We start from the raw sequence: 21,404 nt of genomic DNA on the forward strand, positions 1-21,404 counted from the left end.
CACTGAATTACAAAATAATTAAAGAATAATATAATTCCATTTGTTATTTTCATTATTATAATTGCGTCACTAAAAGTGTTAAGTTTTTATGAGAATGAAAAGATTTGTATAACTAAGAAATAAGGTATGTAACTATTTTTATTTTTATTTTTTAAAAAATGTTTATTTTCTTCTTGAGAGAGACAGAGAACATGAGCAGGGGAGGGGCAGAGAGAGAGGGAGAGAGAATGCCAAGCAGGCTCTGCACAATCCACATGGAGCCTGACGCAGGGCTCCATCCCACCAACCACAAGATCATGACCTGAGTTGAAATCAAGAGTTGGACGCTCAACCAGCTGGGCCACCCAGGGTCCCCTAGTCTAAATTTTAAAACAGTAGTTCTCAAAAGTGTATAACAGCATACGCAACACTTGGGAATTTATTAGAAGTGTAAATTCCCAGGCCACATCCCAGACCTACTGAACCAGAGATTCCTGTTAATAAGCTTGGTAGGCAATTCCAATGCTCACTTAAATTTGAGAACCACTGGCACAAATGGTGTAGACTCATGGGTCATCCCTTCTTACTTCTTCCTACTTCATGATGTATCTGGGACAGTTTATTCATATTTGTAGTCTGTCTTAGTCTTAGCTTAGACTTTTTCCTGTCTCCCTGAGATTGTTTTCTCTCCTCCTCTCCTGTTCTTTTCCCTTCCTTTGTGAAAGATTGTGTTAAAAACAGTGTTATTTTCACAAAAGGGATAGTGTTTTGGTTCTTAAAGTTTGTATGCCATAGCCAATGTGACAAATAGTGTATGTTTAAAGGGGATATTTTTAACATTTTCAAATTAATTTTTGTTAACTACTTCTAGTTGACTTGAATATGCATGTATATGAATTTTCCTCTTTTTTTTCCATCTCTATTCTCCTGATTTCACATTTTATAATTGCAGAAAACTTTCCACAAAGTAAAATTTCAAAACACACACTTCCAAGTATGAGTCACCTAGGTTCAACAATTGTTGAATTTTGTTACATTTGTTTTATCTCCCTTTGTATGCACACGCACACACACACACACACACACACACACACACACGTGTGTGTGCGTGCATGCCTTTTTTTTATGCTAAAGCATTTGAAAATAAATTGTATACATCAGCACTCTACTCCTAACTTCTTTACTCTGCAGAATAAAGATCAAAGTAGCTTTTTAGGGGACTAGTACAAAATTGTTCTAAAAGGCTAATTCATGAGGAATGCTAAACCAAATATTAAAGCCTCTTAAATATTTTCAATTTCCTTCCATAAATGTCTTAATGAGGAAAAGATATAGAACTCTTGTTCTGAATGTATAAATGTACCCTCCAGCATCTCTCAACCAAAGTTTTTCATCTGAGTTACAGAACACAGAACATGATTTGAAGTGACTGTTTTCTCATTTTTCCCAAGGATAGTACATAACTAGTACCAATCCAGATACACAGAGGAGAAGTTAATTCCTTACATACAATAGATGTATTAAAATGTTCTTTATGAGAACCCAGGTTAGTGGGGCTGTGCATATGGCAAGTTCTTAAAAGAATTTTGCTTTGACTAGCTTGTGATGTTTATTCAAAGAACTTTTTTTTTTTTTTTTTTTAGATTACAGGCCCACCAGGTTGTGGAAAAACTCAGTTTTGTATGATGATGAGCATTTTGGCCACATTACCCACCAACATGGGAGGATTAGAAGGAGGTGTTGTATACATCGACACAGAGTCAGCATTTAGTGCTGAAAGGTGGGAGATTTTATTATTTTCCATTATAATGCTTAATTTTGTAATTTATTTATAGCACCTAACATTTTCCAACAGGTTAACATTTACCTTTTCTCTGTGAGAACTCAAAATGCTAGATACAGTCTTAAATGAATTTTCCTCTTAAAATTAACCCAGGAAGCAGTTTCTTTTTGTCTTTTCTATCCCTTTGTCATTGGTTTAAGTGGGGTTCCTGGATAAGCTGTGTTTTGCAGAAAGTCAGGAAGAAAGAAGTTTAAGAAACAGGGAGGGATGTAAGTGGAAAGGGGGAAGAGGGAAAATTCATAAAAAAGACAAAAGGTGAGCTGCTTTGTTACTAATTCTAGTTGGAAGTTAGTGAATGGAAAAGTTGGAAATTTCAAAAAAAAATATTTTATAATGTTTATTTATTTATTTTGAGAGAGAGAGAGAGAGAGCGAGCAGGGGAGGGGCAGAGAGAGAGGGAGACAGAAAATCCCAAGCAGGCTATTCCACCCTTGGCATGGAACCCAATGTGGGACTCAAACCCACGAACCACAAGATCATGACCTGAGCTGAAATCAAGAGTCAGACACTTAACTGACTGAGCCACCCAGGCACCCCTCAAAATATTTTTTGATTGAGAAGTATTTCACTTTAATCTTTGTAATAGTATTGTATTAGATATAAAAAACACACTGATAGTGTATTTATGCTTGGAAAGAAAAGATTTCCTTACTTTGGCAAGGACCTTTAACATTCTATGAGAGCATTCGGTTATTTGTGTAATTCTGTACACTTGAAAATAAGTCTGGTCTCCCTCTGACCCTGCTCTGATTGACATTCATGAGCAGGAGTGCTTATAGGTCTGGAGACTGATTCAGTTCTGTTCTTTTAGTCAAGGTATAGTTCTTTGAGTCTTTCTGTAACTGTGTCATTATGTGTAATTATGTCATTATGAATCACATCTCTCTCTTACTTCTAGGGATACTAGTTAGAGAGAAGTGTATTCCCTGGCCAGATAAGTTCTAAGTGGATTATTTTGCCTGGAGCTTATTTGCTGTCTTCTACATCTCTTGGTTATCTATTCGAAGTATATGCCACTCATTTGTCAGTTCTATGAGCTTGTGTTATATCTTTGTATCTTCAAAGCCAAATCTAGTGACTGACACATATTAACTGCTCACAAAATGTTTGATAAATGAATGAACTGACAGGTATTACTCTCATATTGTGGAATCCAGACACCGTTGCCTACTAAAAGGATTGAGCGTTCCTTGGGGGAAATGGCTGATACTGGCACTGGCTTAGGAAACTTTTAAGTTGAGTCTGAAACCTCATATCAGGTAACAAGAGAGCCATCAAAGACTACTTAGGGGAGTGTCAGAAGGACTCAGGAATCAACGTGAAGAGGCTCCTGGTGGCCAAAGATGAGACAAATTGACCACCAATAAGAATAATGATGACAGTAGATTAAAACCCATGAAATATGTTTAAATTCATGAGTTTATAATATTATGAAATGAAAAGCAACTAATAGATCAGTGTTGGAGAATTCTGGAGAAGCAAATCATTATTTTGAAATGAGTTTTAAAAAAGGAAATCAATCAAACATCTGTTCTTTTTCTGATTTATGAACTGTATTGCTGAGTAGCAAATAGGTCTTTTTTAAAATGTATGTTTGTTTTTGAGAGAGAGAGCAAGCGCATGTGCATGGGAGAGTGGCAGAGAGAGAGGGGGACGGAGGATCTGAAGAGGGCTCTGTGCTGACAGCAGAGACCCCAATGTGGGACTCAAACTCATGAACCATGGGATCATGACCTAAGCCCAAGTCAGATGCTCAACCAACTGAACCACCCAGGCACCCCCAAATAGGTCTTTTTATAGGAGTATTCCAGTAATAAATGAAGAAGGAATGATAGAATGTCACCAAATTACACACCCCAATAATTTAATGGTTCTAGGCATTGAATATTGTGGTATAATAAGAAATCCATATCTTTGTCCTGGTTCTTGGCCAAAGACCTTCTAAAACCTTTGGAAAACCTGAGTTTATGCTAATGAAGTGACTCTTGGTGGGCATCTGTATAGTTTCACATGGGAGCTGGTTGCCAATCATGTAATTATAGTGTTGGAGCTTTCAGCCCCACCCATCCCCCCAAACTCTGAGGAAGAGAAAGAGGCTGGTAACTGATTAATTGCCTATGGCCAATGCTTTAATCAACACTGCCTATGTAATGGGATCTCTACAGAAATCTCTAAATGGTAGAGTTTGGAGAGCTTCTGGGTTGGTGAACACATCAACGTGCTGGGAGGGTGGTGTGCCATGTGGTCCTCCCCAGTCTTTTCATGAGTTGTGTCTTTCATTCTTTGTGATAACTTGGTAATAGTAAGTAAAGTTCCTTCTTGAATTCTGTGTGCCATTCTAGCAAATCATCGAAGTTGAGGAGGAGGGGTGTCAGAACTCCTGATTTGTAGTTGCTCAGTTGGTCAGAAGTACCAGAGGCCTGGGACTTGCGATTAGTCTCTCAAGTTGGGAGAGGGCAGTCTTGTGGGTCTGAGCCCTTAAACTGTGAGGTCGGAGCTAACTCCTGGTAGTTAAGTGTCAGACACCCACTTGGTGTCCACAGGGAATTGAAGAATTGTTTGGTATGGAAAACCTAAACATTTGGTGTCAGAAGTGTTGTGAGTGAAAACAGTTCATAAACATCAAAGGCTACTAGCATCACAAAAGAAAACTAGTTATTCCTCCTGTTGGAAGAATAGTCAAGCCTGAATGTGATCAAACTTTCAGATCCAGCTACCAGTTTGCAACATATACAGAGAAGAGAGGAACGTGTTAAATCAACACCAGAGGGATGTAGTCAGCAAAATGCAAACTGTGGGAAATGACAGAACAAACAACCTCGTTTTTTAATTGTTAAGATTAAAAAAAAAAGTTAGAGGAGTATTCTTTGGATTAAAAGAGATTTGCAAGATATATTGCTCTTGTCATATTGTACACCTTAAACTTACACAAACAATATTATATGCCAGTTATATCTCAATTAAGCTGAGGATAAAAGATGTATTGGTCAGTTGTAATGTGATGAAGTTATTTGAATCTTAAGCAAATAAATGGTAAACAAAACAAAACAAAAAAAAAAGAAACATACACACACATGGGGCCACTGGAAATCTGAACACTGAAATGTATTTGATGCTGACACTGGTAAAGAAAGACATTGGTTAACTCAGGTTGTCCAAAGGAAAGGTTTTTTTTTTTTTAATTTTTTTTTTTTCAACGTTTTTAATTTATTTTTGGGACAGAGAGAGACAGAGCATGAACGGGGGAGGGGCAGAGAGAGAGGGAGACACAGAATCCGAAACAGGCTCCAGGCTCCGAGCCATCAGCCCAGAGCCTGACGCGGGCCTCGAACTCACGGACCGCGAGATCGTGACCTGGCTGAAGTCGGACGCTTAACCCACTGCGCCACCCAGGCGCCCCAGGAAAGGTATTTTTTAAAATGTCAGTGACTAACCTTCAACTAACAAGCCAAAGGCAAGCTGGCAATGAGGTAAAATTTTAGTCCCTTTATTGGACTTATGTTTTGTAATTGTAAAGGAGCCTTTATGAAGGTCATTTGAGGATAGGGGTTGAAATTTATGTTTTTTACTTTTCTAGTCTATTCTCCACAAGGCCTGAAGAGTGTGGTCACCTGGCTGCCACCTGGATTGCCTTCTGAGGTGTGGTGACAGGTTCAGGTGGAATCAAAAGTACCGGTCCTCTTTTAACAAACTGCCTTCTGGAGTTTGTCATGGCAGGTCAGAGGATGGAGCTGGCTCTGTACTGTCTGGGCACACTTCATTTGTGCTGTTATAGGACTGCTTGACCCCTATTTGGATTTATTGGGGAGAGTTAGTTAATCAGTTAGGAAAGCTTTCTGCTGCAAGTAACCAAATACCTAGCCAACAGTGAGTAGGTGGTTGCAGGCGCTGGTTCTGTCGCGCAATGATGACAGAGAGACCTAGGCCTTATATGTTTTTAGGCATCCCATACAGGCAGTGGGAAGGGAAAGGGCTAGCTATATGTTTTATCAGGAAAATGTGTTTTTTCCCAGAACAGCTGCCCCTTCCCCTCTGCTGATTTCCTTTTCATCCTCCAGAATCATCCTGCACATTTCGCACCGGGCCACCCCCATAGGCAAGGGAGGGTGGGGAATGAGGGGAAAAAGATTGACATACATAATAAGCGTGTTGAGTTTCCCGGTCTGGTTAACATTGCTGCCTGAATAAAATGGGGTTCTCATAGCAAGGAAGAAGTGGAAATGGATATTGATAGGTAATTAATAGTGTCTGCCATCATGGATAGTTTCTGGACTTAGAGAAGAAGTAAAAGCGTGAAAATAAGAGACCCAAAAAGGAATATGTTTTAGCTTTCTGTATGTCTCTGCATGTAGCAGTGTCTTCATTTTGTGCTTATAAGCAAGCTGTTTGGGGACACCAGGGTGGCTCAGTCAGTTAAGCTTCCGACTCTTGATTTAGGCTCAGGTCATATCTCATGGTTGTGGAAATTGAGCCCTGTGTTGGGCTCTGTGCTGCGTGTGCAGCCTGCTTAAGACTCTTTCCGTCTACCCCCTCCCCTGCTCACACATACACTCTCTCTCTGTCTCTTTCAAAAAAAAGAAAAAGGATTTACATACAGAAAATTTAGGATGAGTGATAAAAAGTGGAAAATAATTTTGGTTAATAAATTGCTAGATAGCCTTTTTACCAAGAAGGAGGGAGAAAACAAAGAGGGGTGAATAAAAAATACTTAAGTTTAAAATGCATTTAAAAACAAAAAGAGAAAACCTTGCAGGTAATGTACTTAAAAGCACTTTGGAAAGATTAGTTCTATTTTTTAAAGCAATACACTAGCTTATTTTTACATGTCTTTGAGAAGATAATCTAAAATAGTGTGTTAAGCATATTTGTTTACCATAGACTGAAATTGTATCTCCAGACTGATTAATAATTATATAATAGTAGAGTGTAGTACTAAACCCTCAGGTATTTGGGGACTGCCTTGAGGGGAGGAGAATGTTAAGCAGGCAGAGTTCTGGGTCCCCCTTTCTGACTGATTCAGAAAAGTCTTTTTATTTGTTGGACTTATGCTTAAGAGCTGATATAGTCTTAGACATGCTCTGCTTATATATACTTTGAGAATATAGATAAGTAGGTTAATCTAGTGAACTGTACAGAAATTTTGGCAACCATGAGAATTCTAGTATATGTGAATCGAGTGAATACTGTATTATCCCTATTGGAGATAATTAGGAAAAGATGAAACCAAAAGTTAAGAATAAAAACAGGGTGATATGGATGGTAAATAGTAATAGAGGTTTTCAAAATACAATTCTGGGAGAAATAAAATGGATAAAGGAAGATAAAACTGGGTCTTAGAAATACAAATGGATTTGTGTATCAGGAAAACTGAGGGATTGAAACAAGAGTTGGGGCCCAGGACTCTGGAAGGTGTGGACCTGGGGAGGTGGAATACAGGATTGGAAATTTAGGAGGTAAAAACTCAGGAGGTAGTCCTGAGTTGTCATGAAATCAGAAAAGCTTTGAAAACTAGGAAGAAATATTTGGTTCAACAGGGGAGGAAGACATTAATCAAATAATCACAAACATGTGAAATTGTAACTATTAACACTAACTGTACAAAGGAGAGGTGTGTGTTGCATTGGTACTGTGTGGGAGCAGTGGCCAAACTTAGACCTGAAGAGCTGCATGGCACCTCTCAAGGCGCCAAGCACCCCACAGCCAATGCCCTCCAATTCCTACTAGACTATTTAGAGTGTCACTCCTTCTGAATTTCAGTGTATCAGGAGGGAGGCATGTAGTGGTAGTGGCCAGCCATGACTTTAACTCAGTATGAAGGCAATTATCGGTGTGGTCTTAGGACCATTTTCTTTTGCTTGTTGGCATGAATCCAGGATCTTTGACCTAGGGGGCAAACAGTAGGGGAGATCAGTTCCCTCTTCCCATTTTTTGAGATGATTTCATGAGACTGGGTAGGTTTTCCTTAGTCTAATTTCAGCTGCCTTATCATTTGTGAATCCAGGTGAATTAGTGAGGAGGGAGATCTTGAAGAGGCTCTATGTTAGAAAATGAAATTAGAAATAAGTACTTAGTACTAAAATAAAGCTTTGGAATTTTCTGGAATCTGTAAGGGACTAACAGATTCACATTCTTACATTTGTATCACAGTGCTGAACAAATACATACTGAATAAATGAACAGGAAAATATTACGCATGTATGAGAAGCTTTGAGAAACCATAAACTTATATTTCAGCACATTTATAATGTTATATATTTCAACTAGAACTTTGGAAAACTTTTTTTTTTTTTTACATTAAGCATGTGTTTTGTTTCAAGTTGGCATGTGGTCACTAATGTAAAGCTTTTAACTTTGCTTTTATACAAGAGCTGTGAAGTAACAGGGGGAACTAATAACAAAAACCTGGAACGAATCCAGTCTTCTCCACTTCAATGAATGGTAATTCCATTCCTCCAGATGCTCATCCAATTAGCCAAGAATTCCCTTCAGCTCCTATTTTTTTTAAATGTTTATTCATTTTTGAGAGACAGAGTGCAAGCAGGGGAGGGACGGAGAGAGAGGGAGATACAGAATTTGAAGCAGGCTCCAGGCTCTGAGCTTTCAGCACAGAGCTCGATGCCGGGCTCGAACCCACGAACTGTGAGATCATGACCTGAGCTGAAGTCAGACGCTCAACCAACTGAGCCACCCAGGTGTGCCCAGCTCCTTTTTTGAACTACACCTTGAGTTCACTTACTTCTAATTAGCTGAGCTATTCTCCAGGTCAAGTCACCATCATCTCTTATTTGGACTACAGTACTAGCTGGTCTTGCTTTCACTGTGTACAGCCTCTTTTCCATTTGGTAGAGTGACTCTTTAAAGCAAAAAGAAGTCAGATCATGTCAGTTCTACTTCTAGGTTTCCTATTTTACTAAATATCTAAACAAAATACCACAGACCTAAGGATCTTGTGTGATCTTGGCCCCTGTCTTATTTCCTCTGACCTTATTTCCTTTTATTCTCCCTCTTGTTTCCTGTGTTTGAACTACATTAGCCTCCTTGTTATTCCTCAGTAACCTTAGGCATCTACTTACATATGGGTTTTTGCACTTGTTATATATAATTCTCTTTTCCTATGCACTGCTTCACTGGATATCCAATGGTTCATTTCCCTTAAACCATTGCTCAAATTCACCTTATTAAAGAGGCTTTCCCAGGCCACTTTACATAAAATAGCACTTGCTTCCATAGGTAACAATCTGTTTCCTCATCCTGGTTCATTTTGTTTAGAGCACTTATTACCTGATGTATAATATATATTTAATTTGTTTGTCTCTCTCAGTGGACTGTAGGTTCCATGAGGGAAGTTGTGTTTTGTTTATTTGTTTTTTTGTTCACTGTCACATCCTTAGCATCTAGAATGGTGCCTGGCATATAGTAGATGCTCAATAAATACGTGTCAAATGAATGAATCTTAAGTACATACTTGAAAGGAATACTTTTGGTAAAATAGAGGTCCACTAGATGGCATTAGTTTCAAACTTTATGTAATTAATGTCTGGGAGCAAAAGATAGGATCTTTTCTGTTACTCTAACTAGAAAAGATCTTTGTGATGAAGAGTGTCACAAGAGATCACTATGATTAGTGTGAGGCATATAGATACTACATTTGTATTTAGGTTTTGATTTATATATTTTTTAGAGAACTTTTCTAAAATTAAAAACACTTGGAGAAACTGATCGTAGAAAATTATAGCATATTGGTATGTGAATAACCATTTGGTACAGTTATTTAGCAAGGTAACTGAGTAAAGTCAGTTTGTGTCCATACATTGACCATCTTCCTTCTGAGGGGCCTTAATGGAAGGAGAGAGCAGTAATGACTTCCAGAGCCTTTTAACACTCAAGCCGCCAGTTGAAATTCAGCCTAGGGTTGAAGCCAGAAAATTATTTGTCTGTCAGCTGTTCAGTTGTTCTCTCATTGACTGAGAGAAGTACTCAGTACTTAATCCACTGGACATCCAGTTTTGGAAAACTTCCATGTTTCTGGCAGACGTTGCCATAGCTATCCTATTAAAAATCAGTGGCTTCCAAGTGTCAGAGCTTTTAGTTGACTTCTCTGACCAGCTCTGAATTCAGCAAATAGTTACCCTAATCAAGAAGTTTACACATTTTCCCCAAACCCTTAAAAATTTTCCTGTCCTGCCTTTGCCAGTGTCATCTCATTTCTTCTTGCTTTTGTTGCTTATCTTGTTTCCTCCTTTATTCCACCCGGCCTGTCTCTCTCTTGTGCACTTCCCCTGAGTGCTCATTTGATCCATTTGTTCTTGCCCTTCACACATCTATTGGTAAAGTAATTTTTCCTCTTCCTATTCAACCCAATGATGCTTTTCTTTTCAAATTGTTCAAAATGCACTTTTAAAAAATATTTTTGACCAGTTTTCTTTTATTTCTCTGTTTTAGATTTTTCTTTTTTCATTTCTGATTATAATATATGTGAGGAACTTACTTTGTTTCTCTCTTTAAAGTTCTCAGCCTCTTCTTGGGACTCATTAACTAGAAGTGAAAACACTTGTCTTTGTACTTTTGTGTCTTTAAATGGAGCATAAAGTATAGAGTGATTTTTGTGTTTATAGTCCTTCCTCTCAGATATCCTTGGGTGGTTAAGTACCAGACTGATAAAGTATCATTTAAAATAGGAGACAGTTACACTCAAAGATTTACACTTTTATTTTTATATTTTTAGCCAGAAACACTTGAAATTTCTAGTACTGAACTCCACGTCTCACACTATGACTGATGATATTTACATCTGTTTTGCCTTGTCACTCTCCTGCACTTGGCCTACTTCATGCATCAGATCTAGCTTTGAGTTCAGAATTCAATAGGTAGAAAATCATGTTTTGTTTATTCAGGAAATATTGGACAACATCCATTTGTTTAGAAAATAATTTCCTGTTTACCAAGGAGCTATTGGATGGGATTTATTTTGTATGTATTAAGTTTTAATTGAGAAAGTATATTTTTCTGTTCTGAGACATGGAGACTAACTGATAATTGATTGTTAGAATGATAATATTATATATTTGTTCAAGTATATTTCTTTTATTCATGATGATGAAATCATTTTTCTTATTTACTAAACATGTCTTATAGCTGTTAGTCAAGTGATCAATTATTAAAAAACAATGCTCTCGCTGCTAACCTCTCTTAGTGCTCATAAAGGATGGCTTACATTAAAAAAATTGTTAATGTTTATTTAAAAAAAAATTTTTTTTTTAACGTTTTATTTTATTTTTGGGACAGAGAGAGACAGAGCATGAATGGGGGAGGGGCAGAGAGAGAGGGAGACACGGAATCGGAAGCAGGCTCCAGGCTCTGAGCCATCAGCCCAGAGCCTGACGCGGGGCTCGAACTCAGGGACCGCGAGATCGTGACCTGAGCCGAAGTCGGACGCTTAACTGACTGAGCCACCCAGGCGCCCCAATGTTTATTTATTTTTGAGAGAGAGAGAGAGAGAGAGAGACAGAGTGTGAGCAGGGGAGGGGCAGAGAGAGAGGGATGCACAGAATCTGAAGCAGGCTCCTGACTTTGAGCTGTCAGCACAGAGCCCGATGCAGGGCTCGAACCCATGAACTGTGAGATCATGACCTGAGCCAAAGCCGGGTGTTTAACTGACTGAGCCACCCAGGCGCCCTGGGGATGGCTTACATTTTAAAATTCTATATTAAAGCATTTTGCTTATACCTGCTCTATTTTTGTTCCAGTGTTACTTGTGGCTTATGAATTTCCTAAGTAAAATTCATTAGATGTTCAGCACTGTGGCCTTGAATGTCATTAACTATTTTCACTTGCGCTATTTTTCCTCCCCACAGACTGGTTGAAATAGCAGAATCTCGTTTTCCCAGATATTTTAACACTGAAGAAAAATTACTTTTGACAAGCAGTAAGGTTCATCTTTATCGGGAACTCAGCTGCGATGAAGTTCTACAAAGGTTTGCTGCTTTAGATTTTGGTAGTTTAGTAATACTTTGAAGATATATTTCTTGTTTTTTATGCTTTCAGCTTCTGAGTGAAAAAAGTCTCTACATATGTATTAGGGTTATGGGAAATAAATTATTTCAGTGTTCTTTATTTGCTACAGCCTATTGGATGAAATGTTTCTTTAAAAAGAAAACATTAAATGAGTGAAATGTTTTAGATTTAGTTAATTAAGTAGTATATTGATTACTTTTGTTTCATTGAAAGGTTACCCCCAAATTCAGCAACTTAGAAGAGCACACGTGTCTTGTCTCACCTAGTATCAGAGGGTTAGGTATCTGGGAGTGGCTTAGCTGAGCGTTTCTGGCTCAGGGTTGCACCAGAGGTTGTAGTCAAGCTGTTGGCCAGTGCTATGGTTATCTCAGGGCTCAGTTGGAGCTGGAGAATCTTGGATAATTCCAAGGTTACTCATATAGTTTCTGGAAGGCCTCCCTTCCTTGCTGGCTGTTGGCCATAGACCTCTGTTCCTCACCGGGTGGGTCTCTCCATAGGACTGTTAACAACATGGCAACTTGCTTCCCCCAGAGAAAGTGATTTGAGAGAGTGGCAAGTGAAAGAGAGCCCAAAATGGCAGCTGTAGTCTTTTATAACCTACTCTCAGAAGTGACGTGCCATCATTATGTCATATGCTATTGGTCTTACAGACCAATCCTGGTAAATATGGGAGGGGTCTGCACAAGGCTGTCATTACAAGGTGGGAATAAATGGGGGCCATTTTGGAGATTTGCTGTGACAAGCAGTTTTACCCTGAAATTAGCAGTATCATAGGAGAACCAGAGAATTAAACTAGATGAAAACATTTTGGTCCATTTTCAAAAGAGTGTAATATGTATAGAAGAGCTGGAAATAAGTTATGAAGTTATGATCATTGAATACTTGTAATCATTACTGTAAATGAGGGAGGAAAAATTTGTTGTCATTGTTTTTAAGTTGGTTAATCTTTGAAATACCCTATTTTATATTATATTTTAAATTTATCCACTGTTTTACAAATTCTACTTTTACAGAATTGAATCTTTGGAAGAAGAAATTATTTCAAAGAGAGTTAAACTTGTAATTATTGACTCTGTTGCTTCCGTGGTAAGAAAGGAGTTTGATGCACAACTTCAGGGCAACATGAGAGAAAGAAATAAGTTCTTGGCCAGAGAAGCTGCCACCTTGAAGTATTTGGCTGAGGAATTTTCAATCCCGGTAAGTTTTTTCTTTCTCTCTTTTTTTCTTTCCCTTTTTTTTCTTTTATGTTAAATTTGCTGACTTACAATATCAAGTAATATAATTAGAAGAAAATATAGAACAGATGACATGTTAATAGTACTAATTACTATAGTAAATATCAGCATCTTCTTAAATTTGTTCATCTGTTGAGATTACTTTATCTTTTTCACAGTTGGAGTCTGGGGCAGATTTGAATGTTGTTTGTAAAAGTTCCCAAGGTCAATCCTTTTCTTACACCTCATTGTTGACTCTCTGTGTATGTTTTGTATTACTTTGTCACACTGAGGTAAATATTAACTATTAGAATTACATGGAATTGCTTATGTTTATTTCTATAGTCTTTTATGGCATATTTGTCAGCTTTAGAAATATTTTAGTTTGAGATATTATGTTATTGTGTTCAGTGCTGTCTTGTACACTGTAGGATTTGGTTGGTTCCAAATTACCAGAGGTTGACTATGATGTTTTGGGGTGTTGGGAGTGACAGTAACGAAAGTGTCAGTAAGGAAACCTTGAGAGATGGCTGTTGACACCACTTTCCACAGTGGGAATTGTGATGAGGAAATCTGAAGATGTGGGCATTTTGCAAGGGTTTGTGGTTGGTAAGCCACCAGATGTAAGTGTGTACCGATGGCTTTCCCATTAGCAGCCCATGGGAGAGTTCTGCTTGTTCCGCAGCCCTGCCAGCATTTAGTATTGTCAGGCTTTTCAGTTTTAGCCAGACATCATCTTGACAGAAAATAAGAAAATTCCTTAAACTGATATAAAATTTGGTTATGATATTATAATTTTTAGATTTGTGTTTGGAAAATTAAAAGCTTGGATCTTTGTAATATGTACTAAGACTGTAAACTACCACGCAGCCTTGGAGATTTATAAACCCAGGCAAGAAATCAAAGGAGAACATGTGGCATACAAAAAGGTCTACATTTCTTAATGGCTTTCTAATTCATATTTTGGATTATATGATGTAATTCCTGGTAAAGTCCAGAGCTGTAAAGTTTATCCTGGATGACGCTCATCTTTTAAATTTTATTGTAGTAGGTTAAAATGATAAATTCAAATCCATGTTTTCCCTGGCCAAGGGAATTTAAAAATATTTTGTAAAGTTACTTGATTGAATGGAAAAGTTAAGTATATGTACTTATTTTATTAATTCATGCTGGTTGCTTGACTTAATCTTATGTAAAATATGAAAATTTACTTTTTAAAAGTTGTATTTGTTTGCTTTTAAATAGTAATTGTAGGTTAATGTTTTTCAGTTCTTTTCTGATGAAATTTATTTTCCTGAGTGAGAAAAGGGCTCTCCTTTTTTTTGTTTTTAATAGCACCCTCTGAAAGAATAAGTACTTATCATTCCCATGTCTCTCTGTCTTTGCCTTTGTTTTTCTCTATAGAGATAAATATATAAATAGGGTATGTACTTCTGTAACACAGGATGGTATTGGTTTTTGTGATGAGTTAGTATTGGTTTTAGAAGGATTTTGAAAAATATTTCCTTTAGGAAGTGTCAGGATTTTCCTAGCCTTATTTCCTCATTTAAATGAAAAATCATGAACTTTTAAGTTTTTGTACTGTACTTTGAATAGGTGGCTCTACACAGAACTAACTAGCTTAAAACAATATGTTGCTAATTTATTATCCCTTTCAAAATTGCAGACGGTATGCCTCATTATAGTTCCTCAAACATTCCAGCAAACCCTCCCTCCTCAAGAAGTGTTTGTTATTCCTCAGTCTGAAATATTTCTCCTCTAAATATCTGTATGATTTCTTCTGTCCTGTCATCTTATTAATGGGGACTTTCCTGACCATGTAAGTATTAACCACACTCCCTGCCTCCCCATTTCCTTTATTATGCTTTATGTTTCTTCATTATAATTTTCACCATCCAGGATGTTATATATTTATGTTGACTGTGTGTGTCTCCTCCACCCCACAGAATGGTCCTAGGAACTGTCTACTTTGTTCAGTGCTTTATTCTTAGGAGCAGGAACAATGCCTAACACACAGTAGGCACTCAGTAAATATTTTTGAATGTATGAATTGCAGCTATTGCTTTTCTCTTTGGACTTGAATTTTATATATATTGGTACTCCACTTAAATTTTAATATTTGCTTTTAACCTTATTTGGATCCTATATTTAATATTGTTTGTTACTTCTAAGAGTCTTAAGATATAATATTAGCAGAATGTCTTATCAGATAGGAGCTATACTTAGTTATACTGGCATCTTACAGGAAGAAAAAGAATTCTTAAAATTCTTAATCTTGGAAGTAGAAAAGATTTTATTTCAGTTTAGTAGAACTATGAATGTCTGATGGCCTCTGAGGAGTGGGCGGGAAGCCAAGCATTCCAGCCTGCCCTCTGGCTGTGGGTCTGAGATGGTGAATAGAGCCAGGACCATGCCTGGTACTTTGACACTCTAGATATCATTTCATTTAAATAAGAGTAAAGAGTAAAACCAACCTGGGTGGTGGGATGAGTACTTTATTGAATTTTAAAATTTCTCTTTGGTGAACATGCAGTACTTTTAATATGTGGGGAAAAGCTTAAAACTATAATCTGTATTTAATTTTGATTGTCACATTGTATATGTTTGTATATGTATGTATGTTTGTATGCCAGCATTCCTGTATGCATGAAGATTGCAGTCTTCTCAGTAACTGATAGAATAGACAAAATATTAGCCAATTAAATCCAGGACAGAAGACCTGAATAACATAACCAACTTGATCTGATTGACATTTACAAAACATTCCGCTCACTGCCTGTAGAAAATGCATTTCTTTCAAGTTCACATGAGATATTCACCAAGATAGACTATATTCTGGGCCGTAAAATAAAACTCAACGGATTTAAAAGACTGAAATGGTACGAGGTATGTTTTTGACCCACAAGAAGAATTAAATTAGAAATCGCTAATACAGGGATGCCTGGGTGGCTACATCAGTTGAATGTCCATCTCTTGGTTTCAACTCAGGTCATGATCTCACAGTTCATGAGATTGAGCACCAAGTTGGGCTTTGCACTGACAGTGCAGAGCCTGCTTGGGATTCTCTCTCCCTCTCTCTCCACACCTTCCCCAAATAAATAAATAAACATTAAAAAAAAAAAAGAAATCGCTAATATAAACATATCTGGAAAGTCCCCAAATATTTGGTAATTAAGTAAAACACTTCTAAACAACCCATGTGTAAAGAGCAAATCATGAAAACTTAGAACATGTTTTGAAGTAAATCAAAAGGAAAATACAACATACCAAATTTGTGAAATACAGTTAAATCAGTACCTATAGGGAAATTTATCCTAGAAAGAAGATTACAAATCAATGATCTAAACTTCTAAGAAATAGAAAAAGAACAAATTAAATTCAAAATAAGTAGTAGGAAGGAGATAATAAAGATAAGGGTAGAAATCAATGAAACTGAAAACAGAAAAATAATAGAGAAAAAAATCAGTGAAATAGAAAGCTAGTACCTTGAAAAGATCAATAAAATTGATAAAGCTTTACTGAAACTAAAAGAGAAAGAAACAAATTAGTAGTATCAGGAATGAGGGAGGTAAATCATTATAGATCCTATAGGTATTAAATGATAATAAGAGAATGTTATGAGTAGCTTTATTCCACTAAGTTTGATAACTGAGATGAAATGGACAAATGCTTTGAAAGATACAAACTTTGAGGAAGAAATAATGAAAATAATCCTTTATCTGTTTAAAAAGTTGAATTTGTAGTTAAATATCTCGCAGAGAAAAGTCTAGGTCCAAATGGTGTTACTGGTAATATCTACCAAATATTTAAGGGAGAAATGTCAATTCTACAAATCTTCCAGAAAGTGTACAAGAAAACTATACACCAGTGTCCATTATAAACATAAACACACAAATCCTTAACAAAATATTAACAGATTAAATTCAACAATAAATAAGAAGGGACCAAGTGGAGCTTATTTCAGTAATGCAAGGTAGATTTTAAATGCAACATTAAAATATAAAACTGATCACATCAATGTATTAAAAAAAGATCATCTCAGTAGATACAGGAAAGAAAAACAGTCAACAAAACTCATCAGAACTATTCATGATGAAAATTCTCAGCAAAGCAGGAGTTGAAGGGAACTTTCCCAACTTGATAAAGGGTATCTACAAAAACCTTAAGCTAACATCATACTTAACTTACAATTAATGGTAAAGTACAATCTTCCTAAGACTGGGAGCAAGGATAAGAAAGCCCACTCTTTTTTTTTTTTAAATCCCAAATCTGTTGATTGGATTGTTTCCCACTCATGTTGGTTCAGGTTGCTTTTAGTGCTGCTTCTGTCTGAAGGATCATCCTTCTGTTAAGTCTTGCTTTTCCTTCTGTTGGCTGGCATAGGACAGTGGAGCACCTCCCACACAAAACCACCCTTTGTGCATGGCTAAAGGCGGTGGTGATTTTGTAGTACCCTGGGCACTTCACACCCATGAGGTAGGAATTGGTGCTCTGCACCAGGTGTTTCTTCTTGTGCTTCCTCTTCTCTTCCAGGGATGGGTGCAGGAGGTCCTTTGCCAAGGGCCATGTTCTTGTGGGCGGGTCATCACGGTCAGAAAGGAAGATAGCCCACTCATACCATTTCTGATCAGCAATGTACTGTAGATCCTAGCCACTATAATATGGCAAGAAAAAGAATTTAAGTGCATTCAGATTAGAAATGAAGAAATAAGACTGCCTTCATTCATAGATTTTGTGTGTGTGTGTGTGTGTGTGTGTGTGTGTGTGTGTATTTAATGTTTATTTAATTTTGAGAGAGAGAGACAGAGCAGGAATTGGGGAGGGGCAGAGAGAGAGAGAGGGAAACACAGAATCTGAAGGAGGCTTCAGGATCCAAGCTCTCAGCACAGAGCTTGATGCGGGGCTCAAACCGATGAACTGCAAGATCATGACCTGAGCTGAAGTCGGACGCTTAACTGATTGAACCACCCAGGTGCACCTTAGATGATATATTTTTAATAGAAAACCCAAAGATTTTACACAAAAACCAAAAGCTACTAGATATGAACAATTGGAAATTGAAATTGACTTTTATAAGAGCACCAAGAACATGAAATACTTAGTGGTAAATACAACAAAATATATGTAATATTTTATGTTGAAAACTACAGAATATTGATGAGACAAATCAAAGAAGATCCGGATAAATGGAAACATATCATGCTTATGGACTGAAGACTCAATACTGTCAAGATGTCATTTCATTTCAAATGGATCTATGTATTTAACACACAATCCTAATCAAAATCCTAGTAGGCTTTTGGTAGAAATCAAGAAGGCGACTGTGAAATTTATGTGGAAAAGCAGAAGACTGAGAATAGGCAGTACAATTTATAAAAAAGAGAGTATAGAGGACTTCCACTCTCTGATTTCAAGACTTACTATAAAGCCACAGTAATTAAGACAGCATTGTATTGATGATAGGGTAGATTCCCAGATCAGTGGAACAGAATAGAGTCCAGAAAATAGATTGATGGTCAGTTAATTTTGAACAAAGAAGTTATGGTAATTCAATAGAAAAGGGGTAGTTTTTCAACAAATGGTGCTAGAACAATTGGATATCTGTAAAAAACAAGCAACCCTTGACCAATTCCTTGTACCATTACACAAACCTAATTCCAAATGGATCACCCACTGTAACATAAAATCTAAAACTATAAAACTTCTAGAAGAAAACACAGGAGAAAGTCTTTGTCATTTTGAACGAGGCAAAGATTTCTTAGATGATGCAAAAAACATGAGCCATAAAAAGCATTAATACTTCTACTCTTTGATGACACTTTTAAGAAAATGAAGAGACAAGCCACAGTCTGGCAGATAATGAATGCTTGTATGACTTACATGTTAAAGGACTGGTAACTAGAGATAGAAATATGAAAACTCACTGTCAGTGTAATTTTTTAAATGGGCAAAAGATGTGAATAAACACTTTAATGAAGATCTACAAATGGCAAATAAGCACATGAAAAGATGCTCAGTCATTAGGGAGATGTAAATTAAAATCACACTGAAGCTACACACCTATTAGAATGACTCAAAAACCAAAAACCAAAACCCTGACTATACCAAATACGGATCAAAGTGTGGGGCAGCTGGAACCCTCATCCATGCTGATGGAAATGCTAAATGGTGTAGCCACCCTGGAAAACACTTTTGGCAATTTTTTGTAAAGTTAAACATTTTAACTATGTGACTCAGCAACCTTTCTCCTAGGTATTTTTTTATATGCAAAGAAATTATATATATCCCTGCAAAAATCTGTATGAAAATATTTTTAGTAGTTTTATTCACAGTCACCAAACACCAGAAACGACATGAATGTGTATCAGCTGGTGAATGGATAAAGAAATTCATACTCAAATAATGGAACATTCATATAACAGAATACCACTCAACAATAAAAAGGAATGAACTACTGATATAAACAACATTGATGAGTCTCAAAAACACTGTGTTAAATGAAAGAAGCCAGACTCAAGTGGCTACATTTTATATGATTTGTTTTATGATATTCTGCCAAGGGCAGAACTATGGAAGTGAGAATCAGGTCAGTGGTTTCAGGGGCCCAGGGCGGGGAAAGTGAGGAGATTGATTACAAATGGATATGAGGAGGGGCGCCTGGGTGGCTCAGTCTGTTGAGCCTCTGACTTCAGCTCAGGTTGTGATCTTGTGGTTTGAGAGTTTGAGCCCTTCGTCAGGCTTTGTGCTGACAGTTTAGAGCCTGGACCCGGCTTCAGATTCTGTGTCCCCCTCTCTCTTTGCCCCTCCCAAACTTGTGCTTTGTCTCTCTGTCTCTCAAAAAATAAACATTAAAATAAAACAAACGGATATGAGGAAATTTGTTGGCATGATGGGAATGGTCAATATCTTGATTGTAGTGTGGCTACATGAGTGTGTGAGTTTGTCAAAACTCAGAACTGTATACCCAAACAGAGTGTGTTTTTTTTATTTATACATTAATTTTTCCTTAAGAAACAACAACAAAAAGCAAGTGAAACACTTATGCTAGAGGATCTTTTATGATTCTTTCTTTTCTGGTCTTAACTTTCTGTTACCTCAAGGAAAAGAGAATTACCAAGTATGTTCAATCAGTAAACTTTATTTTAGCAGTTCAAGCTTTGGCCTAACAGTCTTTTTTTAAAAAATTGCTGTTGTCATCAGAATTTGTCAATGTCAAATTCCTAAAGTTTTATTTCATGTTGCATTATAGTAGCCTCAAAATCAGTTTTGTAGTGTTTATCCAGTTGAGTTATAAAGGCAAGTTGCTTAAGACTTAAAGGTAAGAAACATAACCTAACTGATCCTTAGCTTCTTGCTAATTCCTCTTTCTGAAATGTGTTTGCTTTTTTATTTTCAACTAATTTTTTTAATCTATAGAATTAATTTTATTTGGATAGTTTGTGAACACTACCAGCATGTTAATGACTGCTGAAAATGTGAATGAACATAAATATTAATATAAATAATAATGAAAATGTGGAGGCAAATTTTTAAAAAGCTGAAATGTCTCAGTTTGGGTTCAGAAAGTTTTAACCTCAAAAGTTAATTCAGTAACTTGTATTTTAACATTTTTTTAAAGGTTTATTTATTTATTAAAAAAATTATTTTTAATGTTTATTTCTGAGAAACAGAGAGAGAGCGAGCATGAGCGGGGGAGGGGCAGAGAGAGAGAGGGAGACACAGAATCCGAAGCAGGCTCCAGGTTCTGAGCTGTCAGCATAGAGCCCGATGCAGGGCTTGAACCCATGAACTGCAAGATCATGACCTGAGCCGAAGTCGGATGCTTGACTGACTGAACTACCCAGGCACCGCAAGGTTTATTTATTTTTGAGAGAGAGACAGACAGACAGACAGACAGACAGTGTGAGCAAGGGAGAGGCAGAGAGAGAGGGAGACACAGAATCTGAAGCAGGCTCCAGGCTCTGAGCTGTCAGCATAGAGCCCGATGCAGGGCTGGAACCCACGAACTGCGAGATCATGATGTTAGCAGAAGTCTGTTGCTCAACCGACTGAGCTACCCAGGCACCCCAAGGTTTATTTATTTTTGAGAGAGAGAGAGAGCAGAGGGGCAGAGAGAGAGGGAGACACAGAATCTGAAGCAGGCTCCAGGCTCTGAGCTGTCAGCCCAGAGCCCAACACAAGGCTTGAACTCAACAACCTTGAGATCATGACCTGAGCTGAAGTTGGACACTTAACTGACTGAGCCACCCAGGCACCCCAGTAACTTGTATTTTAAATTCATGCCTTCTTTCTGGAGATGATTTGTTTATTTAGAAGCATGTGAGAAGAAATATCCTCCCTCAAGTTTGAAGAAA

The 21,404-nt window shown here is 37.2% G+C and overlaps 1 protein-coding gene and 1 pseudogene across 5 annotated transcripts in view; one reads left to right on the forward strand and one right to left on the reverse strand.

Annotated features, from left to right (window-relative positions):
* Positions 1 to 21,404, forward strand: part of RAD51B (RAD51 paralog B) — a 644,260-nt gene that overhangs the window by 27,792 nt on the left and 595,064 nt on the right. For all 5 annotated transcript variants that reach the window (XM_058739438.1, XM_058739440.1, XM_058739439.1 and 2 more), the window contains exons 5-7: positions 1,623 to 1,759; positions 11,677 to 11,796; positions 12,850 to 13,033. In XM_058739438.1, coding sequence (XP_058595421.1) covers positions 1,623 to 1,759; positions 11,677 to 11,796; positions 12,850 to 13,033 — 441 coding nt within the window. The remainder of the gene's footprint in view (positions 1 to 1,622; positions 1,760 to 11,676; positions 11,797 to 12,849; positions 13,034 to 21,404) is intronic.
* On the reverse strand, positions 17,364 to 19,194 carry LOC131515853 (small ribosomal subunit protein eS27-like; annotated as a pseudogene).

The sequence above is a fragment of the Neofelis nebulosa genome, chromosome 7 (assembly GCF_028018385.1).
Source record: "Neofelis nebulosa isolate mNeoNeb1 chromosome 7, mNeoNeb1.pri, whole genome shotgun sequence".
NCBI classification, from domain to species: Eukaryota; Metazoa; Chordata; class Mammalia; order Carnivora; family Felidae; genus Neofelis; species Neofelis nebulosa.